This window comes from Musca domestica, unplaced genomic scaffold, assembly GCF_030504385.1.
Source record: "Musca domestica strain aabys unplaced genomic scaffold, Musca_domestica.polishedcontigs.V.1.1 1, whole genome shotgun sequence".
Lineage (NCBI taxonomy): Eukaryota > Metazoa > Arthropoda > Insecta > Diptera > Muscidae > Musca > Musca domestica.
The window spans coordinates 50228229-50247963 of NW_026712114.1; the positions used below are offsets into that span (position 1 = coordinate 50228229).

Consider the following 19735-nt stretch of genomic DNA (forward strand, 5'->3'; position numbering starts at 1 on the left):
AAAAAATATTGTTTAGAAAATTTCATCTCAATCGGATAATAAATGCGACCTTCATTTTGTTCACAAGAATACATGGACGGACGGACGGACAGACGGACTGACATGCATAAATCGACTCAGAAAGTGATTCTATGAAGGTTCTCAAAAGTAACTATGGGTCTATCTCGTTTCCTTCTCCATGTTACAAACAAATGCACAAAGACATAATACCCTTACCACTATGTGGTGTAGGGTATAAAAAGGAAAACGATGGTTCCTCTTGATTACATTGACTCCTCAGGCAATGGGGCATATTTACAGATAACAAACATGACATGCACACGCACACATTTATTTAATGGCTAACAATTGTAGAATGTGACAAAGGACATGATTTCTTTTTTAATTTTCCCATCACCTCAAGTGGGGTGTTCTTCCGTAACAGAACGTAACGTGCTATAACACATCACCTACAACAGACTTCAGTGTGACAATAAAATCCCATTGAAAAAGAAATGAATTCTTGTCTCTTCTTTAAGGAAATCTGGCCAAACAATCTAAAGAAGAATAAATTTTCAATATTTCCTTCTTTTTGGAAACAGATAAAACGAGAAAATGAAAAATAAAATACTTTGCAAGAAATATTCCACGAAAAGCTAAAGGAGAAACAAAATTTAAAAAAAAAAAACCAACGAACGTAAAAGAAAACACCAGCTACGAACAGTGCAGTGAAGAGTAAATTTAAAAAAAAAGAAAAGAAACAAAATCATATCAACTATTATCAAAACACCGAAGAAGCTGTGAACAAAAAATGTTTTGGATTTTACGACGCACTGGGGCGGCGAACTTTTTCAATTCGCTCAACAACAACTGCAGCACATCCAAAGGTCCTGGAGGCAGTCAAACAACGATGGGTAAGTTAAAGAAAATATTGTTGTGCCGAAGAAACTCAAGGAAAGGCAACAGAAAAAGAAGAGAGAAAAAAAAGACAAAGGAAAGCCACTTCCCGGATTCTTTGAATCATGAATACATGACCTTAACTTATGATACTTGTTTTATTAAATTGCAACAGGAACTACAACAGCCACAACAAACCGAAAAAAATATTTAAACGAAGGGCATATTTTAGACATAATTTCAAGGTGTTAAGTGTAGTAAGAGATGTCTGCTTGCATATGGAAGAGTATTGAAGTTAAATAAATATCGAACGGGCAGGCTATTCAGTCAAAAGAGCTTCAGATATACAGAAATATTAAATTAATTGTATTGTTGTAGGGTATCAAATGATCGGCCTCGCCGAATATAGGAATATACAGGGTTGCCCATATTCGACGGACCTTTGAGCCCTTTGGGTCCATTCCAATCGACGAGGCTTGTCCGCAGGCAACATTCTTTGCGTCAATTGAATTTTGCACGGGAACAAATGCAAATCAATGCGAATAATCCGTAGTAAAGTGGACTGAGCCATGCCCAACTGCTGAGAACGGCGTTTTTGACATGTTCCTTGGGGACTCAACACTGGCTCGTACGGCAGCAATATTCTCGGCCGATCGCCTTGGTCGACTTTTATATGGCCTCTTTTGATTAGAAAGAGCCTTACCAGTCGAAAATTTTTCGCATAAACGCTTAATGGTGTTCTTAGAAGGCGCACTTCTCACATTTTTTAATGTTTTAAAAGCACGTTGATTTTTTACAATTGACTTCTCGTAAATTTCTACTATTTCAGAGCGCTCGCGTGGCGTGTATTGGTTCATGGTAAAAATCTGCTTGGACTGGCGCTTCAAACTCGGTATGTCATTAAGCGATGTGACATCTCTGTCAAAAGTTATGGCGTTGCCAGATGGGTCCGTTGAATATGGGCAACCCTGTATACTTTTTTCAAGGACCTACAAATGAGAATTTTTACGTCCATCATAGAATTGACCCTCCAATTTCGTTTGTAACACTTCGAAATATCCGTTATATTTTTAGTAGGTTTGTCTGTGTTCTTCTGTCTGTTGAAATAAAGATAGAGATCACATTATTTAAGAGTTCTGAAACTTGGCGCAAAAGTTTACACTATATGCAGGCTGATCGGTATTGAAAATAGGCTATAATGGTCCAAAAATGATGCCTCCAGATTTTCGATATTTTGAAGATTTCTGCCACAATTTCAAATCAAATTAGATGATAATATGGGTTTCGCAAAATGTCGGAAGCCCCCCCAAATCAATTTGGAAGATTTAGTTTTTGAAATAACGTCATTGAATTGTGCCCTTAGCTTTTTGACCGGGGGCATTTGCCCAATATTTACGCACACCGTCGTGTTGTCTGATATTCAAAATAATTACACGAAATTTGTGGTTCATTTTACAGCTAAACAAAATCCAAAGGACGTCAAAAATGCTAGACTTCTTCCGTGTCCTTAACTCTCTTCTCATACAAAATTGCACGTCGATTGGTTTTCAGTTGTGACCTGTAGAACGACTAAAAAATGAGGAGAATTTTGATTTTTTGGTCTAATTGAACCCCTAAAAGTACATCTTCAAAAACCCTACCCCATGCAAAATTTCGTGTGGATCGAACGATAATTGCGTCCTGTAAATAATACCCCAAAAACATAGTGTTGCGGGGTGTAGAACAATTTTACAAAATCTACAATTCAAAATTGTAAGTCACATAAGTCGGATGCGATACAAAATGTGACAAAAATGTATCAAAAAATATTCACTTTTTTATTGTCACATTTTTATGTGATTTTCATAGATTTTATATTTTTTGGCAAAAGGATATTCGGTATTGTTGAGAATTGTTAAAATCAGTCCAGCGGTTCTTGACTTATAAGAAGAATAAATAAGATCTATGTCTTTTGGTGATTTAAGCGACTTATTCACCGGATATATTTCAAATTTGGTATTTGAAGTTCATAATGGATAGTCCAGCCTAAGACAGAAAATAATCTGTACAGGTAAAAGCCCCATACAACGGTACTTCCCGATATTCTGTACTTAGATGATTTTAACGACATTATTCACAGATTTTTTTCAAGTTTCTCATTTGAATATTGGCTTATGACAAAAGTTGCATATGCAGGTCCACATTCGGTATTTTTAAGATTATAACAGATTTTTTTTTTAAATTACCAAATTTGTTTCAGGATATTTAAAGATCGGTAATAATAAAGATTTATTATTTTCACCATATTTGAAGTTTCTATTTTTGAAGAAAATTTTGTAAGGATTATAGTTCTGTGAATTTTTAAAGTATTATTTTTTTAAGATATTTTATATATTTTTTTCAAAATCACAAAATGTGGATGTGGGTCTACTTTCATTATTGTACTGCATTCTAACCTTTTAAGTGAAGCCAAATAAATAAATACTTATATAATATTTTAATAATTAAAAAATAGTACATGTTCACAGCATGAGTTGTCGCCGATGCTTCTTTTTTTACCAATTTTCCACATTGCGATTGTAACAGCTCTTCAGCGAAATATTTCACTTTCCATAATTATGTACGGCTTAAGTTCACTACATTATATTTCCTCAACTATTTATAATATGTTTTGGGAAACGGAACAACGGCAAAAAATAAACACTGATGATGTAGCAAAAATACTACTACATGTGTAAGTGTATGTGTGTGTAGGGAAAACAAGAGTTTACATCGTATAAACCCGCAGCTTTATTTTTAGCTCTCGCCATATACGCATATTTTCCATAACTGTCGTCGCAGTATCCACGACAAAAATTAATATATAAGTTGAAATGTGCATTTAATATTCATCGAACACATTATACGCTTAAGCTGGCTGGTACTTCGAAAGCAAACAAGGGTAAAATTGATGAAAATACAAAAAAGAAGGAACAAGATATGGGAAATCGAATAAATAGCAACAGCATTTGGTAAAGGAATGGAAATTTGATGTAGTGAAATATTGGCAAAAATTGGTGGAAAATAAGACTATATGTCACCAGTATGCATATATATATATATATATATATATATATATATATATATATATATATATATATATATATATATATATATATATATATATATATATGGAGGTGTTATTTCTTAACTTGGTTGTAGGCTGATTTCGGTGGAATATTAAAAAAAATATTCTATTTTGGTTTTACGCATTACTGAAATAACTGTTTATTAATAACTGTGTTATTTATCACAATTTTACAATTAATGCGACCGGTTCTGTACACATGAAGGGAGTGTGCGAGCCTGATTTCCATCAAACTCCAAATATCCCACCAGTATGGACAATATTGGGTCGCTTCTTCGAAACCTCCGCTACAGTATGCCAATTTTTAGAATAATAAGCAGTAGCTAAGAAAAAGTCAGGCGGGTCCGACAATGTGATATTCTACAACGCTATACATATCTAGTAGAGCTACCTGAAGCAAATTAATATACATATAATAGAAATTAAGTTTAAACTGTGATCATAGATTGTTTTGTAGAGGTTTAAATTTGAAATCGAAGGAAACCATATTGTGGAAGCTTAATCTTACTTCTAGTCGGTTTCCACTGAACTTGACTGAGGTATTGTTATGTTGTATGTGACACATCTGGCAACGCCATAAGTTTTGACAGAGATGTCACATCGCTTAATGACATACCGCGTTTGAAGCGTCAGTCCAAGCAGATTTTTACCATGAACCAATACACGCCACGCGAACGCTCTGAAATAGTTGAAATTTACATTCAACAGAAGAAGTCAATTGTGAAAACTCAACGTGCTTTTAAAACATTAAAAAATGTGAGAAGTGCGCCTTCTAAGAACACCATTAAGCGTTTATACGAAAAATTTTCGAGTGGTAAGACTCTTTCTAATCCGAAGAGGCCATATAAAAGTCGACCAAGGCGATCGGCCGAGAGTATCGCTGCCGTACGACAAAGTGTTGAGAGGTCCCCAAGAACATCCCAAAAACGCCGTTCTCAGCAGTTGGGTATGGCTCGGTCCACTTTACAATGGATTATTCGCATTGATTTGCATTTGAGAATATGTTTAGATTTCTTAGAATTGGTCACCTTTGGCACGAATTATGACTCCAAACAGCCAATGAAACCGTCACACTCTGCCCGAATGCTGCTCTGCGGTATTTTGGTCCATTTCTGCGAAGCGCTTGCTTGAGGTATTCGACTTGAGAAAACCAAATTCGGCAGTTCACCTCTTTCGGCAAAGCGAAACAATTTTATATTTTCTTTCTTTTGCGGTGCAAGTTCTTACTTTTTGGAATTTCAATTGCTTTACCCCACGAATTATGGCCTTACAAGCTGCCCGAATGTTGCTCTGCGGTATTTTGGCGAAGGTATTCCCGGCGAAGCTCTTGCTTGAGGTGATCGACGCAATAGTCCAACGGTATCCGGTAACCGGTGATCTTGGTGGCCATTGTGCACTGGAAATGAAGCGAGGAACCACATTTTGTAACCATTCTTGGATGGCGCGTGCTGCGTGCGATGGTGCTGAGTCCTGTTGGAATGTCCAAGGTCTGCGGACAAAATTTTTGCGTGCCCTAGGCTTTAATACCCCCCAGAATATTTTCGCGATAATATTCGGTATTTATTCTAATGTCACGGTCGATTAATATGAGCGGAGAGCAACCATCGGTTGTTATGGCGGCCCACACTATCACCATGGTCGGCGCTTGAGTTCTGGTGGCCAACCGAAGGCGCACATTTTCAGCTGAACTCTTTGGCAAGTAAACACGATCATTTTGTTTGTTTACAATCTGCTGGACAACGAATGTTTTCTCATCGGAGAAAACAAAATTCGGCAGTTTACCACTTTCGGCCAAGCGAAGCAATACTTTAGCTCTTTTGAGTCTATTTTCTTTCTGTTGCAGTGTAAGTTCTTGCACTGTTTGGAATTTCAATGGCTTTACCCCGAGCTCATTTTTCAATGTTTGCCGAATGGAATATTGCGATGTGTTCAGCTCACGAGATATTTTTCAGCCACTGCGACGCTTCTTCTGCTGATGTTGCTATTTTCTTCCGTCCACTTCCTTGGCGTCGGGCTGCACTATCAGTATCACGGTAACGAGCGATGGTACGAAACACAAAACATTTGTTCACATTTAAATGCTGGAGTGCCCAAACTATAGTCACTTGTGCCAAATATAAGGAAATCGCACTATTACGCTTGAATTCTATCACGAACTACATCGACTGAAATGATCGGGCTGATGGAATGATGAACAGGTAGCATATGATAATCTAAATCTTAAAATGAATGTTCGATGTTATGACTTTTGATGGAAGGAACATTTTATGTAAATTTCATTTAATATTCATATAAGCAAATGCTAAATTTGTAAGAATTGTTTAATTTTTAAAGTTTTTCTGGTTCTTTATTCGGTTGCTTTGAGGATATAGAACTTGCGTATTTGGGTTGTATGAAACAGTTTACAGTGGTGGGTATTTTTGTACGATATGGCGGATATTAGGAACATCTGAAAGTTATATACAGTTCAAAATAACCTATTCATGTACACAAGTTTACTTTCGATACTAACAAATTACTTTTCACTACCGACAATTTTCCCATGTCAGCTATCAATGAAAGTGTCTTGCCAGTAACTTCAAATATTTTCTTAGCATTTATTCATGCAAGTGCCGTTTAGGAAACATGGCCATAGTTAACTCGATCATCAAGCCAAATTTTATTTCGGTAAATGGTGTTTAAAAAATAGGAAAATACTCCAATTCCAATTTTTCTCTCAAATTTTTAGGTCAGCTGAAGGTCAAGTTAATTTAACCACCATGTGTCCGTTTTTTAACAATATTCAGTATCTTAGCTACGTGCGGATTTCCGTTTGTTTTGTTTAATGGATACAATTTAAAGATTCTTATAAAAATTTACCTCGCTTAACTGACAAATATATTGTACCAGCTAACTTTTCATTACGGACAGAAAAGAAAGTGTAATCCACTCACAGCCAATGGCGTTTTCCTTAACAAAACATTTATTTATCCAATGGGGAAGTGAATATAATATCCAAAATTTCCTTGTCAATACTATTCTTGTTTCTATTGGAGATTTGACCATTTCATGTTGACAGGTGATAGACACAAGCTTTATTCTTCGATTAACCAAAACAATAGCCTGACATTGCCAGGTTTCATATTTCATGAATCCCAGGAATAAGTAATTTGCTGAACTAGTTCAATATCCAATATCTGTATTAAACACATACAAACAAAAAATCTTATGTATGGACATGCATTAAATACACACGCACGTAATAGCAGTGGTGAAAGTAGATTTTAATGCTACATCATCACCATCGTCGTCGTCGTCGGCCTCGTCGTCTATGTTTAAGCAACTCCAGTCATCTTCCTCCCCGGGGGCACTTTCAACGAACCAAATCCTCTTTTTTTTTCTGCTGAACAATCACATGGTGCTATGTATAACTCATCACTGAAGTGTGAAACATACACTGTGCTCAGCAAGTAAGTGGGAAGAAGGGAATAGAAAAACACTCATCCCCCACTACAATGAGAGCGTTTGGCAAATGACAGGACAAGAATCCTTTATGATATGCTATTAGTATTCAATGGCAGTGTCCATCAATGAGCGTCATTGTAATCAAATTTTATTCAAATATGAATGAGCTCCAACTGGCGGGCGGACAGACTGACTGACACCCTGACTGATATACATTCTCGTACATATGTCCAGCATTGTCTGAAGTAAATAAATATGCTGACCACGAACTTCAAGTTAATATACCAAACTCCATGCCATGTATTTTTGTCCCATACATGGATAGCTTGTTGGGTGCGTTGGAGGGGTCAAATATGAAAATAGTCTGTTAACATATCTGTTGACTCGTTTGTGTTCGGACATGATTCAATATGTCCCTGTTGTTGACAATTGAGATAATAAGCAGGGTTGAAATGTGCATTGAAGGCCACAAAAACAAAATAGAAGTCAAATACATTAACGCTGTGTTAGGCAATTAAATGTGAACGTGACGTTTTAATTGAACCAACCAAACATGTTGCGTATGAGTTATATTGTGTGGGAATTACTTATACGCACTTATGTTACAAAAAAAGTTGACATTTGGTTAATGAAATTTATTTAATAGAATTGGGCTGGGCGTGTGTACATCATCAACACCAAGAACATTTAGAAATGAGATTGATATCCAATATTTTGCAAATGTCTGAGCGTTGGATATCATGAACAAACCACTTTGCTACAACCACTGGCATAGGTGATTGTAGAAAATGGTTTGTTTCTGACATCTTTCGGAACTTAAACAAATACTTATAATTTCGTCGTTTTCTAAAGAATGAGAAGTTTGAAGCGTAATAAAGGCTTCTTTGCGTAACAATTCTCAGTCTTGCATAAACAAATTTTCCTTCAAGAACATTCGTAAAAAGTCGTGGTCATAACGGAAATTTCGTGTATTGAAGAAGAATTTTTAGGCAAAGATACTTTTATAAGCTTCTATCTTCTCTTTCGTTAGAAAATGACAAAATTGTGAGCAAATGTTTTAATTCCGAAGGATATCAGAAGCAAAACATTTTTTACAATCACTGGTATGTCCATTGCTTACCTTTGCAAAACATTGGATATCATTTTCACCTCTAAACGTTCCTTGTGGTGATGGTGGACACACACCACAACCAATTCCATTAAATACATTTCATTATCCAAATATATATAAATATATTATATATATATTATATATATATATTATATATTATATATATATATTATAAATATATATATAAATATATTTTTTGTAATATTAGTACGTATACGTAATACCCATACAATATAACTCATACGCAACATGGTTCCTTTTTTAATTTTTTTTTCGAATAAATTAAATAAATTTTCAAGAAAATAATAGTTGGACTTTATTACTTTTTGGTTTCAGGGGTCATTTCGGGTGTTTAAATAATGGTTTCATAAGGGTCATCAGGAACTTTTAAGGTTCATATTTATATATTTATAGGAATATTTTTAAAGGACATCCGTGTATTCTTATGCCATTTCCCATTAAATGCTAAATGAACAATATCATTCTGTTTGAAACACCTCAAAATAGTCGCGGGATAACATATAATGTTCATAAATAAATTTAACGACAGAGTTTCAAGATATATGCATTAATTATGGCATAAATTTTTGTAGTAATCTTAAGATGTTTGGTATTGGAAATAGACTTTATTGGTCAACATTTAGGTTAAGCGTTCATACAAAAGTATTTAATGATTTTCCGTATTTCAAAGTGTTTTTGGGCCATATTATTAAGTAAATCAACAACAGTAACTTGTTATTTTGGGTTCTCGTTCAGAAATTGAAGCCCACGCAAAAAAATATACAATGCCGGTACGCTTTTGGTGTAGCCCTACAAAACCGTATATTTTCAATGTTTTGAAAGAATTCGGTTCAATTTACAACCATATCAGGTTCTTACCTTCTCGCAAAAAATATTCCATTAGTATATACTTAAACCTCCAGATTTTTGGTATTTTAAATATGTCGGCTCATATATCCTACCAATTATGATCTCAGAAACTATAAAATCAGAAAAATCTCTTGTTGGTCCATATCAAGCCCTAAAGGTTTTTATACTGACCCTAATCCTGACTCAACGCGAAATATCGTGAGGTTTGCGTCATAATTGTGACCTGTAGCGTGATTACAAATAAAAATGGACAGACGGACATACATAGCTAAATCGACCCAGCTTGGCGAGGTAGGTAAATACATATTTAAAATTGTCGGTCTACAACCAATATGTCGAGATTTGTTGCATCAACCTTTCGCGGATTAAGCTGATATTTCCGCCATGATATCGGATATATAGCAAAATAGTTAAAATCTATATGTACAAAAATTGTGTTAGTTGTTCCGCTTATAAGACAACAACCGCTGGACTTATTTTCACAATTCTCAACAATTCGGAGTCGTCTCTTGCCAGAAAAGTATAAAATCTAAGAAAATCGACAGATAGCAATTGAAAACCAATCGACGCGGAATTTTGCGTGAGGAGAGAGTTAAGGACAGGGTAGAAGTCTGATATTTTGAATGATCATTGGATTATATTTGGCTGCATTAATGGACCATAACTTTCGTGTGAAATAGCTATTTAGTAACTAATGGAAGTAATAATTTTAGATCCAACAAAGTATGCATTTTTTTTATCCGTCCGTCTTTTGTAATCACGCCTTAATCCAAACGACAAAGGGCTGTCTTTAACCTACAGGCATGTTAAGTTCAACAATATTATATAGCACCAATATAACGTTACTTCCAAACATCCGGTTACTGATGGTTTTAACAGAATTGTTCAAATTTTAGTTCTTGAAGTTCGTAAAAATAAAAGTATTAACTCTGGTACAAAATTTGCTACATAGGTTCACGTTTTTGTATTGCCTCCATTTATCAGTCCCTTCCGACATATTTTCACCTTCTGGCTAAAGATTTTGTTGATAGATCCAGGTTTCCATATATCACTCATCTACCGGTTTTCGGTATTTTGATAATATGTGCCATTTTTATACCCTACAACACTATGTGTTGGGGGTATTATGAGTTTGATTGGGCCAAAAATTATGTAACACCTCGAAATATTGGTTTCCCACATAGGAAAGTATATATGGATCTTCCTATCTCGCCGAGCTGAGTCGATCTAGCTATGTATGTCCGTCCGTCCGTCTGTCCATGTTAATTTGTAATCACTCTACAGGTCGCAATTATGACCCGATCTTCACGAAATTAAGAGTGGAGGTGGGGATAGGGCCAGAATGGAACCCTATTTCTTTTGGAGATGATGGTATAATATCTAGGGGTTGAAATGGACCAAAAACTGAAAAATTCCTGATTTCGCAGTTGCTCTACAGGACGCAATTATGGACCAATCGAAACGGAAGTTAGCATGGGGCTAGAGCCTCGGGCTGGGCAGAAGCCTTCCAATTTTAGTGGTCATCGGGTAATATTTAGTGGGTGAAATAGACCATAACATTTCTTTTAAATAAAAGTCAAATTTTATATTAAACCGCGAATATTTTTAATAACGGCGAAATCACAAATAGGCGAACAGGGCAATTCTGACCTAACGTAGATGCCGATAGTAAATATATCGGATAAATATAGCGATATATATACAAAGGAAGGGGATGTTAGCTAGAATGCTTATATCTCAAGAATGGCTGGACCAATTTTGACAAATTTTGTCAATTCAAAATGCCCTCTTGGGCATTTTGTGATATTTTTTTATTTTTTCATATATTTTATCGCATGCGATTTTTTCAATTTGACTTATAATATTTTGTAATATTTTTTCACCTTACAACACAGGTTTCACAAGGGTAGTGTTGGGCTCAGAAGGGCTAGGCCTATTGTTTTTAAAGATGTCCGAAATATATTAGGGGGTTGAAATGGACCAACAACTAAAATTTTCCTGATTTTGCAGCGGTTATAAATGTCACAAATAGAAACCAAAGGACACGAAATCTCGCATAAAGTTAGAGTTTAGGACAGCGGGTACAATGGACCACTAATTTTGTGTGAAAAAATACAAGCATTACTTACAGGCGGTATCCGAAATACACAAAAGCCGAACTTCTGGCTTTTTTTGTTGAGAGAAAAAGAGGGGCTTCTTGCTTTTGGAGATGATTGCAAAATATTTAGGGGTTCAAATTAACCAAAAACATAAATGTTTTTCCGATCACACAATTGAAGCCAATCGACACGCCTGTGAAGAGAGTTAAGGACAAGGAAGAATTCTAGCATTTTGGATGACCATTGGATTATATTTATCTATAAAATGGACTACAGCAACTAACAGCCCGACGGAGTGCCTAAATGTTGGGTAATTGTCCCTAGTAAAAATCCTAATTTCAAAAGCGAAATCTTCCAAAATGTATTTGGACATAAGGGGGCATCGAACATGTTGTAGTGTTGTAGGGTATAACATAGTCGGCCCCGCACGACTGTAGCCTTTGCTTACTTGTTTTTCGATAGAACTATTTAAAATTTTGGCATTTTAAGTTCGTTACTGGTCCCAATCCTTCACACTAAATAACGTTACTTGCTAATGTTCTAAATTTAAATAATTCTAATCTTATTCTTCAACGGAACTGTAATAGCCAATAATATTGGTACTTCCTCATTTTGGCATTTCCATGGTATTCTCTTTACACAGGATTCTTAACAAAAGCTTATATATTTTCCTCCTATGAAACAATATACCATTATCGATTACCAAATCTCAACAAAACTACTTTCTTTCACAAAATATTACAATTTGTTATTTTTCCTGGTTTATATGTCGTTGAGGCCTTTTGTAGAGGATATAGCCACAATGCTTCTCATCCCTTTCACAAGATAAATAAAAAATGCTTGATTGATTAGGTAATATAATCGAAGACGGTCAAATTTGTTATTTCCTTCAGGAAAAAATATCTCTATTCAATCTCCTTTGGCTACAACAGGTGATGTAGAAAAGAAAACTTTGTTGTTCTAAAACTATTCATATTCCGTAATGGGGTTCTCTATGTCTGTTTTGCCAAGTGGTGTATTGTATTTTCTTTCATCTTGTATCTTCCTGATTTATTATGTGATTTTAACCCTCCTTTTTTGTTATGCCTACACACCAGGCAAAAGTTCTTCCTCATAAGCCAACCCACTCACATTTTATACATTCAAATAAGTTTGTTTTGGAAAACACCTGATGTTTCTCTCCACACATACGCAATAATAATATGCAAGAAAAAAAAAAACGTATACCGGAATCTTTTCCATAATTCCACTTCAAGGACATGACATTTCTCCTTTTTTTCGCTTTTCTGTTGCTCCTCCTTCCTTCTACCCATATCTCGAGAATACTTAAAATTTTATTCGCATTTGAAACATGTGCAAAAATGTTGCAATGATTATATAAATCATTTCTATGGTTATTTCCTTTTCGCAATGGCATGAGTTCTCTAGTTACGTGGAATGCCAGCCGCTTGCGAATGCAACTTTATGTTAGGTAATAGTCTTCGAGTGGATGGATGGATGGATGTTCTCCAGAAGATGTTATACAATTTTAATGTAATTTCATTGAGAATACAACATTTCACTGCGAGTTAACATTTTTGCATTGGCAAAAGTTTAATGAATGCAGCAGGGTGGCATTCATCGAGTGCAAGTGTAACTCAAATTAATTTTGACATTTCATTAATGCGAGACGGTAATTACGCATTTAAATCATATTACTTATAATTGAATATTGAAATCGCATGTTAGTGTGAACATATTCACAAATTGTGTAAATTTGTAGAATGTTCAAATGTCACTGGCGTCGGTAGTTGCTGTTTTGAGAATTATTAATTCAAATATATCTCTTGTTTAAACTAGAAAGTCATGATTTATTTGTGAATTTATGTCAACTGACTAGACTGCACTTTTTATACCCCCACCCTGGAAAGGAGGGTTTATTAAATTTGTCTTTCCTCTAATATTCGACATAGACCCCATAAAGTATATACAGGGTCAGAAACAAAAAAAAAAAAACAAGTAAGCAAAGGCTATAGTCGTGCGGGGCCGACCATGTGATACCCTACAACACTACAATATGTCAGAAGCAACCTTATGTCCAAGTCCATTTTGGAAGATTTCGCTTTTGAAATTTTGTCATGGAGCACTGCCCAGATATTGCCCTTACCATTTTAACCAGGGAAATTTGGGCACTCCGTCGTGCTAAATATAATCCAATGGTCATCCAAAAAGCTAGAATTCTTCCCTATCCTTAAATCTCTTCTCAGGCATGTCGATTGGCTTCAGTTGTGTGATCAGTAATTTTTTTTCTGTTTTGTTTTATTTGAGCCCATTAATATTTTGCGATCATCTCCAAAAGCAAGAAGCCGTTCTGCATCTAAAAATTTAGATCCATTTATATTATTTGCTTGTCTGCGATATTTGGCTATATTCATCAACGAAATCGGCATAAAAAAGCCAGAAGTTCGCCTTTTGTGTATTTCGGATATCGCCTGTAAGTAATGTTGGTATTTTTTCACACAAAACAAAGACGTCATTCTACCCGTTGTCCTTTGGTTTCTATTTGCGACTTTATAACGGCTGCAAAATCAGGAACATTTTCAGTGGTTGGTCCATTTCAACCCATAAATATCTTTGAAAGCAATAGCTCTTCTAAGCCTAACCCTTGTGAAAATTTTCGCGAAGATCGGACGATAATTGCAATCTGTATATAATAACTTCAACCCGTGTTGTAAGGTGAAAAAATTTTACAAAATATACATTTCAATATTATAAGTCAAATTGAAAAAATCGCATGCGATAAAAAATATGAAAATATAAAAAAATGTCACAAAATGCTACAAAATCTATAATAATACCATTATTGGCATATTTTTATGCGATATTTTTAGATTTTATTCTCTTATGCCAAGAGGGCATTCTGAATTGACAAAATTTGCCAATATCGGTTCAGCCATTCTTGAGATATAAGCATTTTAGCTAACATCCCCTTCCTTTGTATATATGTATTGTACATATTTCGCTATATATATCCGATATATTTACTATAGGCATTTACGTAACGGTCAGGATTGCCCTGTTCGTCTATTTGTGATTTCGCCGGGATTAAAAATATTCGCGGTTTAATGGTAAATATACTTTAATCTAACACAAGTGTCATGGGCTTTTCATCCACTAAGTATTACCCGATTACCATCAAAATTGGAAGACTTCTGCCCAGCCTTAAGCTCTAGCCACATACTAACTTCCGCGTCGATTGGTCTATAACTGCGACCAGTAGAGCAACTGCCAAATTAGGAAATTTTTCAGTATTTGGTCCATTTTAACCCCTTAATATTATGAGATAATCTCCAAAAGAAATAGGGTTCTATTCTGGCCCAAACTCCACCTACATTCTAAATTTCGTGAAGATCGGACCATAATTGTGACCTGTAGAGTGATTACAAATTAACATGGACAGATGGACAGACGGACGGACATACATAGCTAGATCGACTCAGCTCGGCGAGATAGGAAGGTCCATATATACTTTCCTATGTGGGAAACCAATATTTCGAGGTGTTACATAATTTTTGGCCCAATCAAACTTATAATACCCCAACACATAGTGTTGTAGGGTATAAAAATTAGTTGATCTAACTATATGGGTTCCTCCGTCCATTCAATTGTAATCATTACCAAAGGTGCATGGAGGTGGGATAATGGTCAGAATAGAAGCTTTCTTTTGAAGTTAATGGTTTTCTGGTGGAAATGGACCAAAAACAGAAAAATGTCCTGTCAATTAAAGCGGATTATGAAGTTAGGGCTGGGCAGAGACCTATCATTTTGCCTGGTTATCTATCATATTTATCATATTATATTTAGCGGTTACTCATGAAAAACTAAACGATACATTCACCCTTAAATACCAAACATACAGCACGTTCAATGTTTTCCAAAAAAATAACATATATAAATTATTAATTTATGGAATATCAAATGTCATAAACTTGTATCGTAACCTTGAAGACGGGATAACGAATTTAGGTACGTTTTAATATTGAAAATAGGTCATTGCTTCATGAATTGCAAAATTTACATAAATGAATATGTGTACATCGGTCCATATGTACTAACTTCTTTTTCCAATGCAACTCAGGCGTTGGGTTTTGCTGCTGTCTGAAAAGCTGAAGAAAAATAAATTCATTAAATTTGATTACAAAGAAATTGAATTAATTTTAAATGAAATTAATTTCCATAAACAAATAATCCAAATTATTATTTGGTTGATTTGTTGTCGTTGTTGTTGTTGTTGTTTATGTACGTATGAATGAAGGTGAAATGCTAGTTAATTATGTATAAATCATAAATGAAGAAATATAATTGTTGGTTTGTCGAATGTGCCGTCAACATGTTTGATGGAAAATTAAATTGTATTCTCCGAAATTATGCTAGCAGGATGGAAATTAGATTAACAAATAACACTGTGGAACAATTTCGGAGACAGGGTTGGGTACTGAAATATGAAATGTCAAACTAAAGTTGTGAGACGTATCCATGAAGCAGATGGATAAGTAAGAGATATTCCAAAATATTATTAAGGGCGAAGGCTACACCATGGTAGTGGGACATAAACAGCACGTTAAGGTAACTTTTTTTTTCTGCATTTATGGGATAGTTTGTTTGAAAACATCACAATTGTCCATTTCCGAGCCTGACTTAATTCTAATTCAAATATTGACAAAGTAACTTAAAATATTTTTTTCTTTTCCAATTTTTTTTTTTGCAAGTTGTTAATTACGACAAAAGAGATTTTGAAATGTATAAGACTTGATCAATCCAGAAACTAATGCAAAGTATTGGGAGAATTCTTACACGACAATAATTATTAAATATAGAGGCTCCGTTGAAGAAGGTGACTTCATTTTTTATATCGCCGAATATGAAAAAGTGGATATGTACCAGTGAAGGTATTACCCATGGCTCAAGAAGAAAGGTTGCTCAACTTCAAGGAAACTAGGAAAATGCACCTTTATACTGGACTCTTATTATGTCAAATAGACTTTTTAAACAAGCAACAATTGCTTTTGTTTTATCCAAAAAGTATACGTTTTGTTGCTGATTAATTACTACTAATAAGTGAAGAACCGAAAGTCTGATGTAAACTTTTCAAAATAATAATAATAATAATAATAATAATAATAATAATAATAATAATAATAATAATAATAATAATAATAATAATAATAATAATAATAATAATAATAATATAATAATAATAATAATAATAATAATAATAATAATAATAATAATAATAATAATAATAATAATAATAATAATAATAATAATAATAATAATAATAATAATAATAATAATAATAATAATAATAATAATAATAATAATAATAATAATAATAATAATAATAATAATAATAATAATAATAATAATAATAATAATAATAATAATAATAATAATAATAATAATAATAATAATAATAATAATAATAATAATAATAATAATAATAATAATAATAATAATAATAATAATAATAATAATAATAATAATAATAATAATAATAATAATAAGAATAATAATAATAATAATAATAATAATAATAACAAGTAAGCAAAGGCTATAGTCGTGCGGGACCGACCATGTTATACCCTACAACACTACAATATGAAGATTTCGCGGATATTACCCTCAGCATTCTGACCAGGATATTTGCCCAATATTTACGCACTCCGTCGTGCTGTTAGTTGTTGTGGTTCATTTTACAGCTAAATATAATTGAATGGTCATCCAAAATGCTAGAATTCTTCCCTGTCCTTAACGCTCTTCTCAGGCGTGTCGAATGGCTTCAATTGTGTGATCAGGAATTTTTCTTTGTTTTTGGTTCATGTGAACCCCTAATATTTTGCGATCATCTCCAAAAGCAGGAGGCCGATCTGTATCTCCAAATTTAGACTCATCTAGAGGATTTTCTTTTCTACGATATTTGGCTATATTCGTAAACGAAATCGGCATAAAAAAGTCAGAAGTTCGCCTTTTGTGTATTTCGGATACCGCCTGTAAGTAATGTTTGTATTTTTCAGAAAGAAATAGTGGTCCATTCTACCCACTGTCCTTAACTCTAACTTCATGCGAGATTTCATGTCCTTTGGTTTCTATTTATGACCTTTATAACGGATCCAAAATCAGGAAAATTTTTAGTTGTTGGTCCATTTCAACCCCTAAATATATTGCGGACGTCTTTGAAAACAATAGGCCTAGCCCTTCTGAGCCTAACTCTACCCTTTTCGTGAGAATCGGACGATAATTGCAACATGCATTTAATATCCCCAACCTGTGTGGTAAGGTGAAAAAATATTACAAAATATTATAAGTCAAATTGAAAAAATCGCATGCGATAAAAAATTTAAAAAACAAAGTCACAAAATACTACAAAATCTATATTAAAATATTTATTGGCATATTTTTCTGCGATTTTTTTTTTTTTGGTTTTATACTTTTATGCCAAGAGGGCATTCTGCATTGACAAAAAAAATCGATCCAGCCATTCTTGAGATATAAGCATTCTAGCTAACATCCCCTTCCTTTGTATATATACATTGTATATATATCGCTATATATAACCGATATATTTACTATCGACATCTACGTAACGGTCAGAATTGACCTGTTCGTATATTTGTGATTTCGCTGGGATTACAAATATTCGCGGTTTAATGGAAAGTTTGACTTTTATTTAACACAAATGTTGTGGCATATTGAACCCACTAAATATTACCCGAGGGACATCAAAAGCTCTAGCCCAGCCCTAAGCTCTAGCCCCATGCTAACTTCCGCTTTGATTGATCTATAATTGCGGCCTGTAGAGCAACTGCAAAATCAGGAGTTTTTTCAGTTTTTGGTCCATTTCGACCTAAATATTACGCGATCATCTCCAAAAGAAATAGGGTTCTATTCTAACCCTAGCCCCACCTCCATTCTAAATTTCGTGAAGATCGGGCCATAATTGCGACCTGTAGAGTGATTACAAATTAACATGGACAGACGGACAGACGGACGGACGGACATACATAGCTAGATCGACTTAGCTCGGCGAGATAGGAAGATCCATATATACTATGTGGGAAATCAATATTTCGAGGTGTTACATAATTTTTGACCCAATCAAACTTATAATACCCCCAACACATAGTGTTGTAGAGTATAATAAAACGCGTAAAATGTGAAACTGAAAAAATTTCATTTTGACTTTTGAAATGTACAATCGTAATGTTTTATAAATATTAGTTCAGATATAGCTATAGCTCCCATATATGTTTCATCCGATTTGTGGTTTTAGGTCCCTCACATGAGTAATATGCACTCCACAAGAATGATATTTGCTACCAGATATCAGAAAGAGCTCTGAAAAAGTATTTCAAATTTGTCAAAATCGTTTCAGATTTGGATATAGCTCACATATATATCTTCAACCCACTTCGGTTTAACTGTACACCAAATGGCCAATATCAGTTAAATGGACAGCATTTTGGCACTTCCGACAGAATTCAGCCTAAATACAAGCGCTTCAGATTTTACTAAAAATCGGCTCAGATATTGCTATAGCTCCCATATATAGGTTTCATCCGGTTTGGTGTTTAGGTCCCTTACATGGGTTATATGCACTCCTCAACAATGATATTTGATACCGGGCCTCAGGTACTGCTCGAGAATCGCACTTCCAAATTGTATATACCTTCGATATACATCTTAATACGAATTCACGGTTATTGTCCACCATATATGGACCCAAATTGGAAAGATTTTTTCATAGTCAACCAAATTTATCCATTTGGCGAAACTCGTTATGGTGTATCTATTGCTCTAATAAATATTATTTAATATAATTCTTATCGAAGTCATATCATGCACTATACAGAAATGTTATTTGGTCTACAGGCACAAAAGCCTCCGTTAAATTTGTTGAAAATCGATTCAGATTTTGATTGTGACTTCTCTAAAACCCTGATACGCATTCAAATTAGGTTCATAGTTGGTATAATCTACTTCACATAAATTCCCAAAGTAAACATTTTTGTTACGGGAGCTCTACTAAAATGTGCATAGTGGTGTAGATTATCATATAGTCGGCCCCGTCCAACTTTTGACATTTCCTTACTGGTTTTTTACAAGCTTCATATGCGTATTATGTATGTGATGATTTTCCTAATGGTCTGTTTTTAGTACACAATATTTATTTCAAGTTGTTACATTGTTGTT

General features: G+C 34.3%; 1 protein-coding gene across 1 annotated transcript in view; it reads left to right on the forward strand.

Moving 5' to 3' along the window:
• Window positions 1-266: 266 nt before the first annotated feature.
• LOC101892540 (uncharacterized) overlaps window positions 267-19735 on the forward strand; it is a 69726-nt gene continuing 50257 nt past the window's right edge. The window contains exon 1 of the mRNA XM_011297697.3: window positions 267-893. Within this exon, the coding sequence (XP_011295999.1) occupies window positions 791-893 (103 nt within the window). The 5' untranslated portion in view covers window positions 267-790. The remainder of the gene's footprint in view (window positions 894-19735) is intronic.